The following is a 16,480-nucleotide window of genomic DNA, read 5'->3' as shown; positions in this document are numbered from 1 at the left end:
ATATGTATATACGTATAGCATGTGTGTATATTGTATGTGTATATATATATTATGTGTATATTGTATGTGTATATATATATATATATATATATATATTATGTGTATATTGTATGTGTACATATATATATATATGTATATATATATATATATATATATCTGTGTATATATATATATATATATAAATATATATATATATATATATATATATATATCACTGTATATATGATCAGGGGGCAGGCAGGTAGGTCCCAGAACAGGTGTGTGCGCGTGAGATGTCAGGGGCCAAAGTTGGCCTCGCCAGGAGCTCAGCTGCTCGGCGCCACCTGGCTGACTGTGGAAGCGTCATGCAGCACTCTCCCAATAAGCACCTGATTGATGCAGTGCAAAAAAATAAACCGGACACGGCCACAGCTGACACACAAGCAAGCGCACGCACACAGGTGGCAGGTGTGCGCGTGGTTATATGCGAGCGGGTGCCCCTTATGTCCTATTTACAAACACCTTTGTTTGGCCACAATGGAAAACATGTTCATCATTCACACTGCTCTCTGTATTTGGGGGAGATGAAGACACTCACATTCTCGCGCATGCACACTTGCACGCCAATACACACACACACACACGCGCGCGCACACACACACACAAGGCTGGGATTGAAGCCCAGAAGCGCGTATGAGAGGTAAGATTAATGGTTTGCCTTCAGCGTTGAGACTTGGGGGTGCTTTAACATCTCCCGTTTGCCTTTTCACTTCCTCGCGCACGCACACACGCATGCACAGCACCGGCAACCTTGTGTCAGTGGGTGGCGCATCACCTTTATCGATCCCTCACGGAAATCAGCATGGAAAATGGGAAATAAATGATCATTAGAAAATGTCACAATAAATTCAGCCTTTAAGGAAAATACTAGTGTGTAGATAGTTTCAAAAATGAAAAGATAACAAAGATTTTCTAATAGAAATAACCAAATAATTGCTCATCTGAATTGTAGAAACTATATATATTTAAAAAAAACATGCAGGTAGAAAACTATGAGAAAATCCAAACATAAAAGTAGAAAAAACTAGAAACAAGAAAAACAATCCTAAGAACCAAAAACGGAAACGTGAACGTGCGTAAGCTTCGCTTGCCAGGATCCGACCGACCACTTTAGCTCGTATCATGAGCAACGTGAAGAAAAGGCTCCTTTTGAAACGTTGAGGTCGACACACTCCACACTCGTAGTGGGAACTCATCGCTCCTCTCATCTGGGTCATGCCGCCTCACACGCGCACTTAAACACTGATACACGCGCACGCACACACACACACACACACACACACACACACACACGCCGCAGTGTGATGAAAGTCCCATGCAACTGTTGGCCACACAATAGAGAACAGTCAAGTTTGCTAATGCTCCTCTTGTCGTTGCGCGTATGACGTCAGCTGCGCCTTCATGGGCGTCACGCGCACATCAGGATATTGCTCCTCGTCATCGTCTCATTAAACGAAAACGGCTCCAGAGCTTATCGTCATTATGGAGGAGGATCCCCGGCAGGATGGGCCCTCACTCCTTCAGTGTCCTCCTCCTCCTCCTCCTCCTCCTCCTCTTGACTCCTAAATGACCTTGCAGGCGGCTACACGACGGGCAAAGCGACTCATGTGAGGCAGAGCTGTTTAATCTGCCGCCTTTTGTCTCGCAGCTCTGCTTTGAATAAGAACGAATGAGCGTTGCATCCTAGTCGCTTCCTTTGTGACTTGATTTTTTATTTATTTATTTATTTTTTATTTTTTTGCTTTCTGTGCCGCCTCTCTCTCTTTTTTTATTTTTTTTATTTTTTATTTTTATTCAATTACCATGACAAAGGGAGAGATAACCCCTGGCCTTTGTCGTTTTGAAGCAACGCTTAGCACGGCGGCCGTCGGGTCGCTCCCATTATTAGCGGTCAAGCGTTTCTCCGAGTGCAAGAGTCCCGCTTAATCCTCGGTAAATCCGCAGAGATTGGGTCCATCTCGTGCTCAAAATTGCTTTTGAATACCCAATGAGGCAACACGCGATTCCCAAACACTTTCTTCGAAACTTTTGAAAAGGAACGGCCGCTGTCCTGGCAGCACGGCGCCCCAGTGGCAGTTCCGAGGTTCTGGGTTTGAATCTCGGCTCGGGCCTCCATCTGTGGAGTTTGTGGAGATTTTCATTGAATGCGTGTTTTCGTTTGTTGCAACGGTCCGGGTTTGAATCTGCGCTTTCTCCCCGTACTCTGGCTTACTCCAATGTTGATTTGCATTGAAGGCTCTAAATTGTCCTTAGTTGATTGTGATGCATCACAATTGGGGCGCACTTGAGCAAATTGCTTTGCTGGAGTTCGTCATGAGCACAAAACCCAATACGGTCGCTTCAAAGTAAAGAAGCCAATTTCCCTTTCAGTTTCAGTCATGGGACTTTTCGCTGAGTCCCGATAGACTTGTCCACCCAATTCTGTGTCGAGCGGTGAACAGCTGTTGAGGCTAATATTTTAAAACTAACTGGGTGACTTTTGTTCATTTTGTGTGACCGTGATCATAATTCCTGCAGTGTCCAAACAAGACATGTGCACAATCCCATCTGCTTTTATTTTATGGTGCAAATAGGATAACAACTGACACAAACACACACTGTTGACAGCGTACGGGGGGGCGGGGGGGGGGACAAAAGTGTGTGTATGTGTGTGTTTGCTTGTCTCCGGTGTGTGATTAGCCAACACATTATCTTCTTTGGTGTGGATATTATGCACATGCGCAGTCTATCTGGACCGATCTCTGCAGCCATCCAGCCTAATATTTGTCCCCGGGGAATTCTTGGACGCAGACCACATTTTCAATGTGTGTGTGTGTGTGTGTGTGTGTGTGTTCTCCTGAGAGGTAATCAGATCTGTTCCCGCCAATCAAACCCGAGATGGAATTGAATTGGCTCAGTGCTGCTGCGGTTTGTCATTGTTGGCCAGAAGTGGATTCGAGGGGACCAAAAAAAAAAAAAAAAAAAAAAATTCAACAAAGTCTTCGAACGGCGCATTGTGTGACGTTGTCTTTTATTGACGTCTTTGTCCCTTTCGCTTCCGTCTCCTCCATCTGCTTAGTTCCGGAACATTAAAGATCTAATTTCATCCTGCTGCTAATGAAATTTAAAAAATGACTATGTACCGGGTAAACTAGAGTACTCCTAGAGTGAGAGAGAATAGTTGGATAAATGGTCTAAAAAGGTAAACAAATCTAAAATTGAAATGTTAAGATGTTGGCTGAGAATTGGTCTGACATAGTATACAAGAATTAAAAAAAAAAAAAAAAAAAATACCGGTAGGTGAAAATCTTATCATTATGTCCAAAGTAAATCACATAAAAGAAAAAAAAACAAAAACGAATTTGAATAACGAAAATGTGACAAATAAGACAAGTACAATTGAAATAAAAATACATGTGAAAAAAATTGGAGTTAAAAAAAAAATAAAAAAATAAATGGATTCAATAGAAATACAGTACCATGCACATGTTAAAATTTAAGCTTTTACGGTGGCTGCAGTTAAGACAACTTTGCATCATACCCGTCCCACCATATTCCCAACAGGCCTCACTCGCCCACTCTTTGTAATAAACAGCCGATATGACAGACTCATGGTCAAAAACGTCACACGCCAAAAGATATGGAACTAAAAGCCTTTTATTAAACCGGGGGACCATTGTGAATGTTTGTGTGTCGTGTGCTAATGTAGTGTGTATGATAGGTTGTGCGCGTCGCGATCGTCTCGGTGTGTTCGGCTCCTCCGCCGCATTGCTAACTACGGTCGCCATAGCAACAGTTGGCTCCCTGCTCATAATTTGCACAAAAGGAGAAAACATCCTCATCACCCACACAAACACACACACACACACATGTGTACACGTAGAGGACAACACACTCGCCCCGCTGAGTACTGAAAGGACATTTATGTGTGTGATATTGACAAGCTTGACAACACAGCAAGCCTAAAAGAGTCGAACACGCCGATATTTGGGGTTAGATGTTTTTCTATCATAGTAGCTTTTCCTAAAGTTCTGTCCTCAGTGGAAATATTTGGAACAGGAAAAGTAGCAAGAAACTTAAATGATCAAAGGCCGATGTCCACAATCACTTTTTTTTTTTTTTTTGCTTGGGTTTTTGTAGTCCGTGCAGGGGAGCTTCATTCAATATATCCGGGGGCAAGAAAGGTGCGCCACGCTGCCCGGCGTCCACGTTTCATCCGTAGAAATTCTTGACGGGATGTGAGAATTGTGAGCGACCCTATCAGAGCATACTTCCGACTAGAATTTGAGGAAAAAAAATGAGCAAAATCCCGCGGCGTACTACATTTCCGCCAAACGGGGCCGCTGTGACCGCCGGGAACATCGCGTAAACGTAGACAAAGCATTGTACATGTGAAACATTTATATCCAAACACTATTCCTGGTCGCGGATCCTGGACTAGTTGCCAGGCAGTCGCAAGGGGAATACAGGGAGATTTTAAAAACAAAAATATCCATCCTGTGTCTGAACCACTTATCACGCATTTAATCTCCTCACTTTTTGGCGTGCTTCACCGTCCACATTTCTCAACTGATTACAACTTCAATGTATTACACAAATTCATGGCATGCGGGATTTTTTTTTTTTCATTCTAACAATCACCACACATACGGCAAAACCGATTCACATCATTCCCATTCAAAATTCTAATGATTCAGATCATTCAGTTCATTTTGGTAACAGTTTCCATGAATTCCCACATAGCCCCCCCCCCCAATTTTTCACCAACACATTGCACATTTATCACCAATATAATTCTGCATGGTTCCATACCACTCTGTCATTTCATTTCAAGCCTCATTTTTCACCATCATATTGCACATTTTTTACCCATGTCATCTCGAAAACGGGCATGGTTGGCCAATTTGTAGCGGTTCAGAATCCCGGTGTGGGATTCGTTCACATTTTAGTCTAAACATGTGAACGAATGACACTTTCCTTTATGGAGGCGACGAAGGCATGTGTGTCAACACACACTAGCAGGCGGTGTCCTCCCGTGATGTTCCTCCGTCCCGCTTTGCGCTTTTGCTCAATTCCGGCATCCCGACCGAGCCAGGCAAGGGAAGTGGCTTCATTAGGAACCGTATCAAAAAAATGAAAGGATCAGGACCACAACTTCAAGTGACCAGGAAACACTTTGTTCTGGGCATGAAAAGACAACTACTGGGTTTGAAAGAGGATACCTGATGCTCTTACAGAAGCGCCTCTAGTGACACACACACACGCACACACACACAGACAAACATAAGCATGCCTCTTGTAATGATTGTCATGGTGCACGAGTGGCCGTAGGGAGAACGGATTCAGTGTTGCATGACAGGATGAGGACGTCTTTTTTAATTTTTTTATTTTTTTTTATCCTGCTGTGACGCACACCTGTCACACAGGTGCACATACCGACATCACAAACAATCATAAATGCACACGTGTCAATACAAACACGACCGGTGTTTTGCTGTTTGGCGATATTTTGCTTCAAGGCATTAAATTCAAGGACAACCATACCAAAACGGCAATCTTAGTATGTTTCACGTGGACTGTTACCCTGATACACTAAATCAAATCACCACTATTCAGTTGTATGTCCACAGATAATGATGATGATGGACTTTTGAGGTTTGTTTCCTAAAAAGAAGACAAACTACTGTGGTTACATATTCCGAAAAAGAAGACACTTTTTTAGTTGTTCCTTCCTAAAAAGAAAACGCTTTTTGGGTGTTGAACTTTACTAAAACAAAGACCAACTATTGATGCGGTACCTCCTTATATAGAAAACAATCTATTTTCTACTTTCCTAAAAAGAAGACAAGCTGATGAGCTCAAGCGGATCCAGAGTGCACAGTTTGACAGTGAGTGACATGGACAAAAGTGTTTTACAAGTTCAGACACTTGTCGCTTTCAAATCATCTTTGATTTGAACAAGCTCTGCAAGGTTGAACTTTAGCATACAAGGCCCGAAGCTGTAATGTCAAACCAAGTTGAATCCTGATCGGATCCAGATTGCACTGGTTGACACGGCGAATTCCCATTCATATTTCTGTCCGATCCTTTCAGCTCGGCGTCGCGTTTGTGTTGATGTGGGTAAACATTACAACAAGCTGCGGCATGTGTGTGTCAGATTCAACTCATTACCCACCCCAAAAAATACTCCCGACAAACCACTACCATCTGCGTGCTTTCATTAGCGCTAATCAAAAAGCTGATGTACACGCGGCGGATTCTGTTTCATGTTCTAGCCTCGCACAGAGTGCACAGCGCGTCTTGTTGTGGTTTAAACGCTGGAATAAGTACAACACGCTCAGAGCAGCAGCGAGATGAGCCGTCTGCCTCTTTGACTCCACGAGATGCTCGAGGTGTTTCCTCAAATTCAACGTTGAGAAACAACAATTAGCACCTTCTAAAAATAACAACGAGCAACGGGGAAAAAAAAAAAAGCCCGCGGCGAGCTTATCTAAGGCGGGGGTTCTCTTCAAGTCGGTGCCAGTGACAAATGGTGACAAAATAACATCTAAGTATCTTTAATCAACATGAGAAAAGAGAACTGTTGCAAAAGTGTGCTTACAGCTCTGTGGAGAGCCATTATTTTAAACCAAATTTGAAGTCACTGACTCATTTTTTTTATCCCACTCTTGGATGGATTTATGACCTGACCTTTTGTGTCATTCCACAATATATGTGGTTATATGTTAGCATTACTTGCTCATCGTAATTACGCCAGACGTCCTCTGAAGTGGCCTCTATGTCAACACTTTCATATTTTATTTCTTAAAAAGCCAGATCTGCAGTATTCTATCAAATAGATGCATTGTGCGGATGATCCACAGGGTGGCAGTAATTCAATCACCAGATGACTCCGTGATGATGCTCAAAGACAGGCGCGATGAAGGACCGAAACTTTACTTAAATTAAAGTTTCCTCGTGGCCTATTTTTAAACACCATCTGCCAAACTGCTGCTTTTGGGGAAGTTTTCTAAACATTTCAAAACAAAAAAAATCAGCTAAGTGTTATTTCCGGAGAAACTTACTGTCACAGTCGAAGTGCCACTGTATGTTGGAAAAAAAAAAACCCACAAAAAAAACCCAAAAACGTACGCAATATAGTGGTGCACAAACAATGAACCATGATCAAGTATGGGAACGCGGCACTGAAATTTTTATCCGGGACAGGCCACAAAGGAAAGTAGCATCGCCACATTTGGAAGAACCTTTCAGGACAGCCTTTGAGTTGTGTTTTGACATCATCAAACGCCTTCAAATGGAACTTCCAAAGGACATGGCTCCTCCTGAACTGGGAAACATCGCTGTTGCTTCATTTAGCAAATGGACACAGGAGAGTCAAACTTCCACTCAGAAGACGCCATCGCACGGCCGCACGCAACAAGAAATGACCTCCAGTCTCCTCTCAGGAGGCAACTGTCTCCGCAATTTAAAAGTTGTATCTATCCGCTCCTTCAAAAGTCACCTTGACATCAGACGTGTCTGATCCCGGGCCACAAACCAGGGAGCCGTTGCCTCGGGGCACATTTGTGTGTGCACGCAAACGCACTCATGCACAGACAGACTCACGTCTGGACTCGCGTGGTCCAGGTCAGTGCAGCTGGTGGCAAAGTCGGCAAGACAACCGAGATGAGGAAAATGATATCCAATACAAGACTAATGCCTCGATGTTTTCAAGCAAATAAAGTCAAGTTGTAACTGTTGCAAACGTGGTCCTTGGCTTTCAAGATCATTCAAAATCAGTCTGGAATGCAAATTTTGAACAGTTGAGAGCTGACAAATAACATCAATGCTATCTGTCACAAGCAAGAGACAGCGAGAACTTTGACAACGGCAACCCAAGGCAGCTTCGATCGATGTTGAAAATCGGCAGGGTTCTTGCGCTGACATTTTGAAAGAAAGTTTGGCCCGGAAATTGTGCCGGACAGTTGACGGTCGAGGAATATCAAGCTTGAAATCCTAACAACTGATCAGTTCTCGATCGATGACGGGTGCAAAATGCTAAAAACCGAATCTATACAATTGCCAATTCCTTAAAGTCTAAAGAGAGAGACAGAGAGACCTTACTCTTAAACCCTGATTTGAAACCGTAATTCAGAACCCTAACTCTAATTTGAAATGCTAATCCTGGTTTGAAACCTTGCTTTGCAACCCCGTCACTTGTTTGTGGATAGATGGATGGACGAATAAAAATGTTTGATAGTGGATGTGTTAAGCTTTGGACAGCAACCACAAACAAACATTCAGAACTCTAATGCGCTAGTCCTGTCTTGAAACCTTACTTTGAAACCCTACCCAGGCTTGATTGATAGACAGACCGACAGACAGAGACAAGATCGATCATGCAACAATAACTTCCCTATTCATGGTCCTAGAAAAAATGCATTGGGTTATTGCTTTGAAGCAATTGAAAAATGTCTGAAACTATTCCATTTTCGATGACCTGGCCTGTCTCGTCTTTATTAAAAAAAAAAAATCTGTCAGGTCTAGATGGAGCACCTAAACGCTTTAACGGCGCAAACTTGCAGTTGAAACCGTCTTCATAAACACAACAGCCATCACGCGGCGGTGCTATAAAGGAAAAAGCGCCGGCGTCAGCAAATGCGCAAGGCAATTTGTTTCGTCGATGAGTCGCACTTTATCATCACATTTTACACTTGCTGTCGCACATTTGCATACTCGTCTCGTCAGTCAAGTGCCAGCTTTTATGCGCTAAATCAATCTTGCCGGGCTGGAACTGGCTTTTCCTTTGCGGGGCTTCAAGTGAGCGCTTTGTCTCCGGCGAGGTGAAATAACGCACAGACGCGCCAACGTTGGGCATCGGAGCGGCATTAATTGCGAGGCCGTTGAGTGTGGCTCGGAAGCGTCCCAGCTGCGGTTGCATCTGGAGCTCACGGATACAAGACGCCAGCTGCTAGAAAAAAAAAACAAAAAAACACACGACTGCTGGAAAAAAAAACAACAAGTGCGCACATTTCCAGAGACCGGATCATGGCTAATCCCAGATTGGCAAAGGAACCTCGGTGGCGCTCGCCGATTGTTTGCCGGTAGCTGCAGACGAGCGTGCCCCTGGTCTCTAATGTCTAATAAATGTAAACGAGCGAGGCCATTAAGCATTATTGCGCTTATACTTTGCTTCCATTTACGAGCGGGATGATCGTTTTTTTTTTTTTTGCACCGCTGGAGTTAGCAACGGTCGAGTACCCGGCCGTGTACCCCCGGTGCACGTTGACAATATCTCAGAAACTAGACATGTGACTGACATGTCACTTTAGGAAAGTTTGTCTTCTTTTTGGGAAACAACGGATGCAGCCCCATAGTCTCGTAGTCTTGTCGCCAAAATAACCGAGCATTGAAGTCATGATAGCAGTGAACACCTTTGTGTGCGAAAAAACATTTGTGGGCCGTACATATAAAACGATCCAATGAAAACTAGTGAATAGAGTACTAACTTGACTTCTTTGTGAAAACATTCTTCTGTTATCTACAACCGGGATATGTTGTATATCAATATCGTAAACTGAGTTCCCCCTGTAATTTTTACGACCCCGCCTGTGAGCGACACAAAATGGCTCTACGACTCGCTTTTGTGTCCCGATCCAGCAGTTGAGAATCACTGCTCGAGAATATTATACTTTAGAGAGACATACAGTAATTACATAATACATACAGTTAAAAAATAATAATAATAATTTGCCACAATTTCTCCCTCAGTGCACATTGTGCAGCTCATTCTGATGTTGCACGCCTTGGCCACCCGGGGGCAGTATAAGACATCCGCACATACAGATATACTGTAGTGGAGACTCAGCTCCTCTCTTGGCTTCTCTGTACGGCACTAATGTTAGTCGTTCTTAGCAGAGGACAAAGAATATATACCTGTCAGTGTTGTTGTTACCTGTCTGTACATGTTGTTGCAACATTTAATGGAAGAGCGTGTCCTTGTTCTGCCTGTCACAATATGTCGCTGGCATAGATGGATGAACAAAGATGAGTTATGAACAAAGATATTTATATTATATTATATTTATAAGTAGGATCATTTCATGCGGCAGACTGGCGATCACTGTTAAGAAGTTGCCTTCTAATTCAGCAGGATATTGCACAACACTGCAGCTCTGCTTAGCTTTTTGCTTTGGTCTTATGTTAAGGTCTTGCTGTGTAAGAATGAGATAAACACCGTATGGGCTTGTGACAAGTGGACTCCAGGCCTCTTTAAACAAAGATTTGATGACCAAACCTTGAGAAGGCCAAAGGTCAACCATCACGGAGGGGCAAGGTGCGACCCGGTCGCATGACGGGAAAAATGCAATTGCGTGCGTGTGTGACAACGTTGATGGAGGAGCCTTCTGGATGAGAGTGATGCATTGAGCGGACAGGAGGTTACAGTTGCCGGGGGCGACGCCCGGGGCTTTCCTGAAGGGCCCCAACTGTACTCTACCTGCCATCGATCACAGGTGTGTGTGTGTGTGTGTGTGTGTGTGTCAAAGGGGCTTCTGCCTGTCATAACGCTCTAATCCTGAGCGACATTTATCCAGGGAGGCCTTGCTCATTCAACCATCCATCACCATCCTTTCGTCTTCTTCATCTCCCCACTCCCCGTCTGCGTGTCCTTGCGTGTGTGCGTGTGTTGCCGTCCCCCCGTCGAGCGGCGGCCATGAGTGGCACGTTGGCAGATTCCCTCAGTGGTCACATTGTACGTTTCTGTGTTTCTTTGAGGGTAAAGATGCCGCCCGCGTGCGTGTACGTGTGTGTGTGTGTATGCTGACCCGTCGAGCAGCAGCCATGACTGGCACGTTGGCAGATTCCCTGTGTTCACTTTATGTGTGACTACGTGTTTCTGTGAGGGAAAAGATGTGATTTGCGCGTGTGTGTGTGTGGGGGTGGGGGTGGCTTTCATTGATGTCACTGTCTTTTTTTTAATCCAATTCTCCGTCTCTTAGCCAATTGAATGCATCAGAACACACGTGACGGTGTCGTGAGACCGCGGAGGATGTCGTGGAATTTTTTCGAGCCGTAGGCTAATGGCGGACGCCGTTGATCGCCGGGAGCTCTGATAACTAACAGCAGTGATATATATATATAGACGACCAGTGGAACAAGTCGAACGTGATATGATATGGTTTGTAGACAATGACGATATTGACGTCTTTTAACAGAATAAAGGATGGTAATCACCACTTGATTTTTTTTTTTTATTAATTAAAACAGTGCTTCTCTTGCACATTATTTTTACATCTTCGATTGAAACCCTAAATAATAATAAATTCTGCCTGTGTGAAAGCCACATGTCTAAGCTCTTTAATTCTTCTTTGGAATTATGTTTCTGTCTGCTACAGGAGCTGTTTGTTAGTGTTAAATGTCTGGGAGAACTTCAGGTTTTCAAGGGTAATTCCAAAGGCGACCTTAGGTTTTGGGGAGCTGTTGAGAAAGGCGCTTCAGTCCTTAATGGGTTAAAGCAACTGGCAAACAAAATCTAGCGACTCTTTGTGGTCTCATGGGAGACTTCTCGAGACTACCTCCAGGGTAGGGGATGCTCACTAATTCAACCATACCGCCCTCTTCGTTACGCACTCACCCATAAAGATTTGAATGCATTTTCACTCATGGATGCAGCACTTCATTTAGAAGATAACGAATTTCATTTCTCACTTAGTGTAGCAGGAATGTGTGATGTATGCAGCTTGCATGTTTATAACTTAACCCTGCCGCGAATAACAAACCGTATATAGCCGGTTTACTGTATCGATATGTGTGTGTGTGTGGGGGGGGGGGGGTTGAATGCCTTCACATGTATCCAGAAAAGTTACTGCCACTTACACATTTGTTGCCCGGCAACACTCACAATAATGTGAGGCCTCAGAGATGAAGAGGGGGAGAGGGATTTCTTCATCGCCGCCACCGCTGTACGACCTTGTGAGGGTCACGGCGCTAATGCGTCGATGTATTATACGAGCGACACTGCATTATCATGACACTGTGCGTGGGCACTCTTTGGCTTTACCTGCTGATTTAGAGCGTTTACTGGACTGGAATGCAGATTAAAAACATTAAAAGGGTTTCCCCCCCGTCAGTGCGGCGTGACTGTATTACTTAACATTGCCTCGGGCCAAGGAAGAAACGATTACGCTGTGGGTTACGATGTTTACCACATTGAAGCCTGTAAGCATCAGGCTACATACGGTGCATCCGGAAAATATTTGATTCACTTTTTCCATAGCTGCTATGTTACAGAATATTGTGCTCTGTGACAATATAAAAAAAGGTTTTCCAGCTTTTTCCGTTCCTTACTATACCCCAAATTTCCGACCCAAAAGCAATGACTAGTTGACAATGACGCTCATTTTTTTTTTTTTTTGCTTTTATGACTCTTCAAATGATATAAAACCACGAAAACAATAGTGAGAAAGGGCGCCTGATGGCAAAATAAAATCCAAGTATACCCTTTAAAAAAAAACGTACTTGATGAATACACTCATCATCAGTGACTATAAACCCGTTTGTGACCGTAAACGCTCAACGCCAGTGAATGAGATAAATGTAGAAACATCTCAAGGATGAACAGCGAAACGGGACTCGCCAGCGCCAACTGATGGCCAGGTGACCCAATACTTTTGACGTTGAATTGTATATGAAAAATAACAGAGGTGAAGCTCCTCCTCCTTCCTCTGCTCTGTATTCAGCACAGGAGCGAACACGCGGTAAGCAGGGAGCAAGGTCAACACGGGAACGCCATTGCCGACACGCACAACGCTGACATTCTCGTACAACGGAGGAGATAACTAAAAAAAAAAAAAAAAAAATGGCCACAAAGAGACGAGGACATGAGCGTATTGATCCGTCTCATTCATATGATGGCACATAACATTTTTTTTTTTTTAACTCAGATCAGTGATGGTCTTTTCTGGTGTGCAAGATTGATTATCCCCAAGGTAAAAGATATTGGAGGACCTTGAACGGCAGGCTTAAAAGCGTGCGTGTCGGCGTGTGTGTTTGCAGGGCAGGATCGCAGCGAGGCCACTCTCATCAGGCGCTTTAAGGGCGACGGCGTCCGCTACAAGGCCAAGCTCATCGGCCTGGACGAGGTCACCGCGGCCCGTGGAGACAAACTCTGTCAGGATTCCATGATGAAGCTCAAGGTAAGACCAGGCCCGGCCAGCCAATGCGTACCTCTCGTATTATCGTCACATTACAATCGTTCTTCAAGTAGTCACCCAGAGTCTTCAGTTACTCAACTGCAGAGTGCCCGGCTGTTAGCATTGCTCCCGTGACATGGTGGAAATGGAAAAAAAAAAAAAAATCATCGCTGTATAACAGGCCTGCATTTTGAGGGTAGGCCTTTATTTTTGCTGCGTCTTTACTTAAATACAGAAAGAATCAAGCGGCTACGTTGCTTCTGTGGCGTGGTATGAATGCGAAAGGAGAGAAGAGGCCTTTATTTTTTACTCAGTCTTGACATACTCCACTGCCGAAAGAGTGGCGTGGTGGAAATTAAACAAGGAGCTCTAACACAAGAATTTATTCGAAGACAGGCCTTTATTGTTTTACATTTTACTTTATTTACTCACCTGCTGGAAGAGCCAGGCTTTTACATTTCTTTTGTGACATGGTAAGAATGAAAAATGAGGTGCAAAATAGACATTTATTAGAGGGTAGGCCTTTATTTTTTTTCAGGGCCTTTACTTAACTGCAGTGTCAGGCTGCCACGTTGCATTTGCGGCATGGTTGGAATGCAAAAGGTAGTTTTTTTTTTCCTGTTTATTTTTTTTTTTACACATGGTCCTTATTCTCTCAACTGCAGGGAGTGTCAGTATAACACGTCACTCGTGTGGCATAGTCGACCTGAAAAAACAAAAGCGCTGTAACACTTATTAGAGAGGCATTTATTATAGAGTGAGATCTTTATTTTTACATTGTCTTTATTTTGCTCAAAGGGTGCCAGGATGTTACGTTTTTTTTTTTTTGTGGCATGATGGACACAAAAGAAAGTACATAGGAATTTATGAAGGGGGGAGGTGTTTATTTTCCACAAGGTCTTTAATTAATCAACTGCTGAAAGAGTCCGACTGATACGTTGCTTTTATGGCATGGCGGAAATAAAAAAACACAAAAAGCAGATATAACACAAGCTTTTATCAGAGCAGAGGCCTTTTACAGTGTTGAAGTGACTGTGTATAAAATTCTTGCTTTCCAGAAAAGAAGAGCATGAAGAGGCGAGGTTAGCTATATGGATGAGAGAGGGGCACGCGGGGTGAAAGTCTCATTTGCAAGGATAGGAACAATTACAGGCAAAGTAAGACAGATGGGCTAGTTAGCAGGAAAAGGGAAGCCGCGCCGGAGAATAATTCGGATGAGAGGTGAGTGAGGAAGACGAGGGAGGATGAAGATAGATGAGGAAATGGCAGCGGGGTTTAAAAGAGAGGTTTTTTTTTTAACATTTAAAACAGGCAATCGGCTAAAATCCTTATTAGAAACAGACATTGCCTCGTACTGTATATGAACCGGCCCACATCCGAGCTCCAAATACTGCTGGGCCATTGGCGCGTGGAGATTCCGTCACCATGACAACCAGGGGCGGGGCATGAGCTTCACAGGATGGCTCTCACCATCTTGCCGGCAAGTGTATACGTACCAGCAGTCTATCTCGCCAGCAGTTTGTGTGTGTGTGTGTGTGTGTGTGTGTATCCCGACAGTGATTTGGGCACCTTCCGATCTGCGTTTGCATTCTCGTATTCTGGGCGGCTCTCTCATCAATTCGCGGCAAGAGCATACCAACATAACAGTTGGCTGAATCTCACCGGCAAGTGTGTGCGTACATCCCGGCTTTCGGCCGTCCCCTGTTCCACGTCGCCCCACTGGGAAGCTCTCGACATTTTGCGGAAGACTTTTAGCAATAGCAGCAGGCTGGATCTCGCCAGTGAGTGTGCACATTCCGGATTAGCATTCGGCCATCTCCTCTTGCGCTCATTTGGAGAGCCGTGAGAGAAAAGAGCCTTGTTTTCATTTGCTCAAAGCGATGTTACGCGATAGTTTCCCGTTTCTTGACCGTCAGAGAGTGAGTTTTGCTGAGGACTACTTTAAAATGGTAGTCCTAATAAATAGTTGAAATGTTTCTCTTGGGAATTTTTACCGTTTGTGGCCGCTGCGATAAACAGGAGATCGCTGCAAAAGCGTTTCAGGGCGGAAGCTGTTCATACACTCAAGTGGCGGCAAACACAATGATCTTAAGAGTGCATTTCAACATCACGTCTTCAAGAGTCGGAAGTTGGAATAGCCCGATTCGTTTTTCCTACAGGAGGTATTTGAATTGGGGGGGGGGGGGCAGAACTTGAGGTGGCGAAGGGCCGAGGAGAGGAGAGACAGCTCATTGATCAAACGCCTTCCCTCCTCCTCATTTAGGACTACGGCAAATCCATCAAGAGCTTTTCTCTGATCTCCTTCACCTTTTCTGTCATGCCAGCTGCTTCTCGCAAACGCGGCCCAGGCCAACGCTTCACCATCATAGGTGCAGTCCTGGCGCTTTATTAATCATCAATGTGTCATTTTGGGCCATTGCCATGGGTTATGTTTTCACAAGGCGTTCCAAATGAACTTCAGCCCGCACCTGTCCTGTCTTATTTCGTCACTCGCTATTGATTTTGCTGGGCCTACTTTTAAGTCTTTGGACAACTCAGTTTGTCAACTTGTACTTTACAAGACACCTGAGAGCCAAATGTGTGATGGTACACACATTGGTACAAAAAAATGCTGTGTTTTTTTTCCTAACCCACTCGCTAGGAAATTGTGGATTTTGAGCAGATTGGGTTACTTTTACACATGGTTGGGTTAGATTTTTTTTTTTTTTTTTTTTTGATCCAACAGATTAGGTTGAAGATTGGATTTGGGTGATCTGAAGAATCAATCAGACCATTTTGGAGTTATGTGCTGAAGTTGAAGTAAACTGAATGTAACATTCTTAGAAAATGTTAGTGGGAACAGGATGGATCAGTGGGTAACACCGCTGAATAAGCACACAGGGATTGAGGTATGAAAATTTCTAGGATTTATTTTTAACCACAGCTATACGGATAACCTGCTATGGCTTGTTTTTACCCAGCACTTTCAAGAGTGTTGGGCTGAGCGAGACGGCCTTCAAACAAAAATCTAATTTCAGATTTTAAATGAGTTTTTCTCCCCTTGGCTTGTACTGTAAACAAAACAAAAGAAACAAATGACAATGGCATTATTCAAAACAAGTTTTAAATTTGTTATTTTTCCCCATTCTGTGGTATTATTTTAGGGCTTTGAAACGATATTTTTCCAACAAGTGTTCACCCCCCGCCCCCCCTCAAGCTTTTAATTACGAAATTGTAGAAATAAATGTCTATCTCCGTAAATAAATAAATACATTACATAAATGACATTTTAAATGTTTATTATTTACCGT

The 16,480-nt window shown here is 43.7% G+C and overlaps 1 protein-coding gene across 3 annotated transcripts in view; it reads left to right on the top strand.

The window, feature by feature from the left end:
- dab1a (DAB adaptor protein 1a) overlaps window positions 1-16,480 on the top strand; it is a 190,563-nt gene that overhangs the window by 133,383 nt on the left and 40,700 nt on the right. For all 3 annotated transcript variants that reach the window (XM_086047316.1, XM_086047315.1, XM_086047317.1), the window contains one exon: window positions 13,054-13,193. In XM_086047316.1, coding sequence (XP_085903442.1) covers window positions 13,054-13,193 — 140 coding nt within the window. The remainder of the gene's footprint in view (window positions 1-13,053; window positions 13,194-16,480) is intronic.

The sequence above is a fragment of the Filicampus tigris genome, chromosome 12, assembly GCF_054856515.1.
Source record: "Filicampus tigris isolate MCC_2025a chromosome 12, RoL_Ftig_1.0, whole genome shotgun sequence".
NCBI lineage: Eukaryota > Metazoa > Chordata > Actinopteri > Syngnathiformes > Syngnathidae > Filicampus > Filicampus tigris.
The sequence above is the reverse complement of the archived record's forward strand: the minus strand, read 5'-3'. Positions and strand labels throughout refer to the sequence as shown.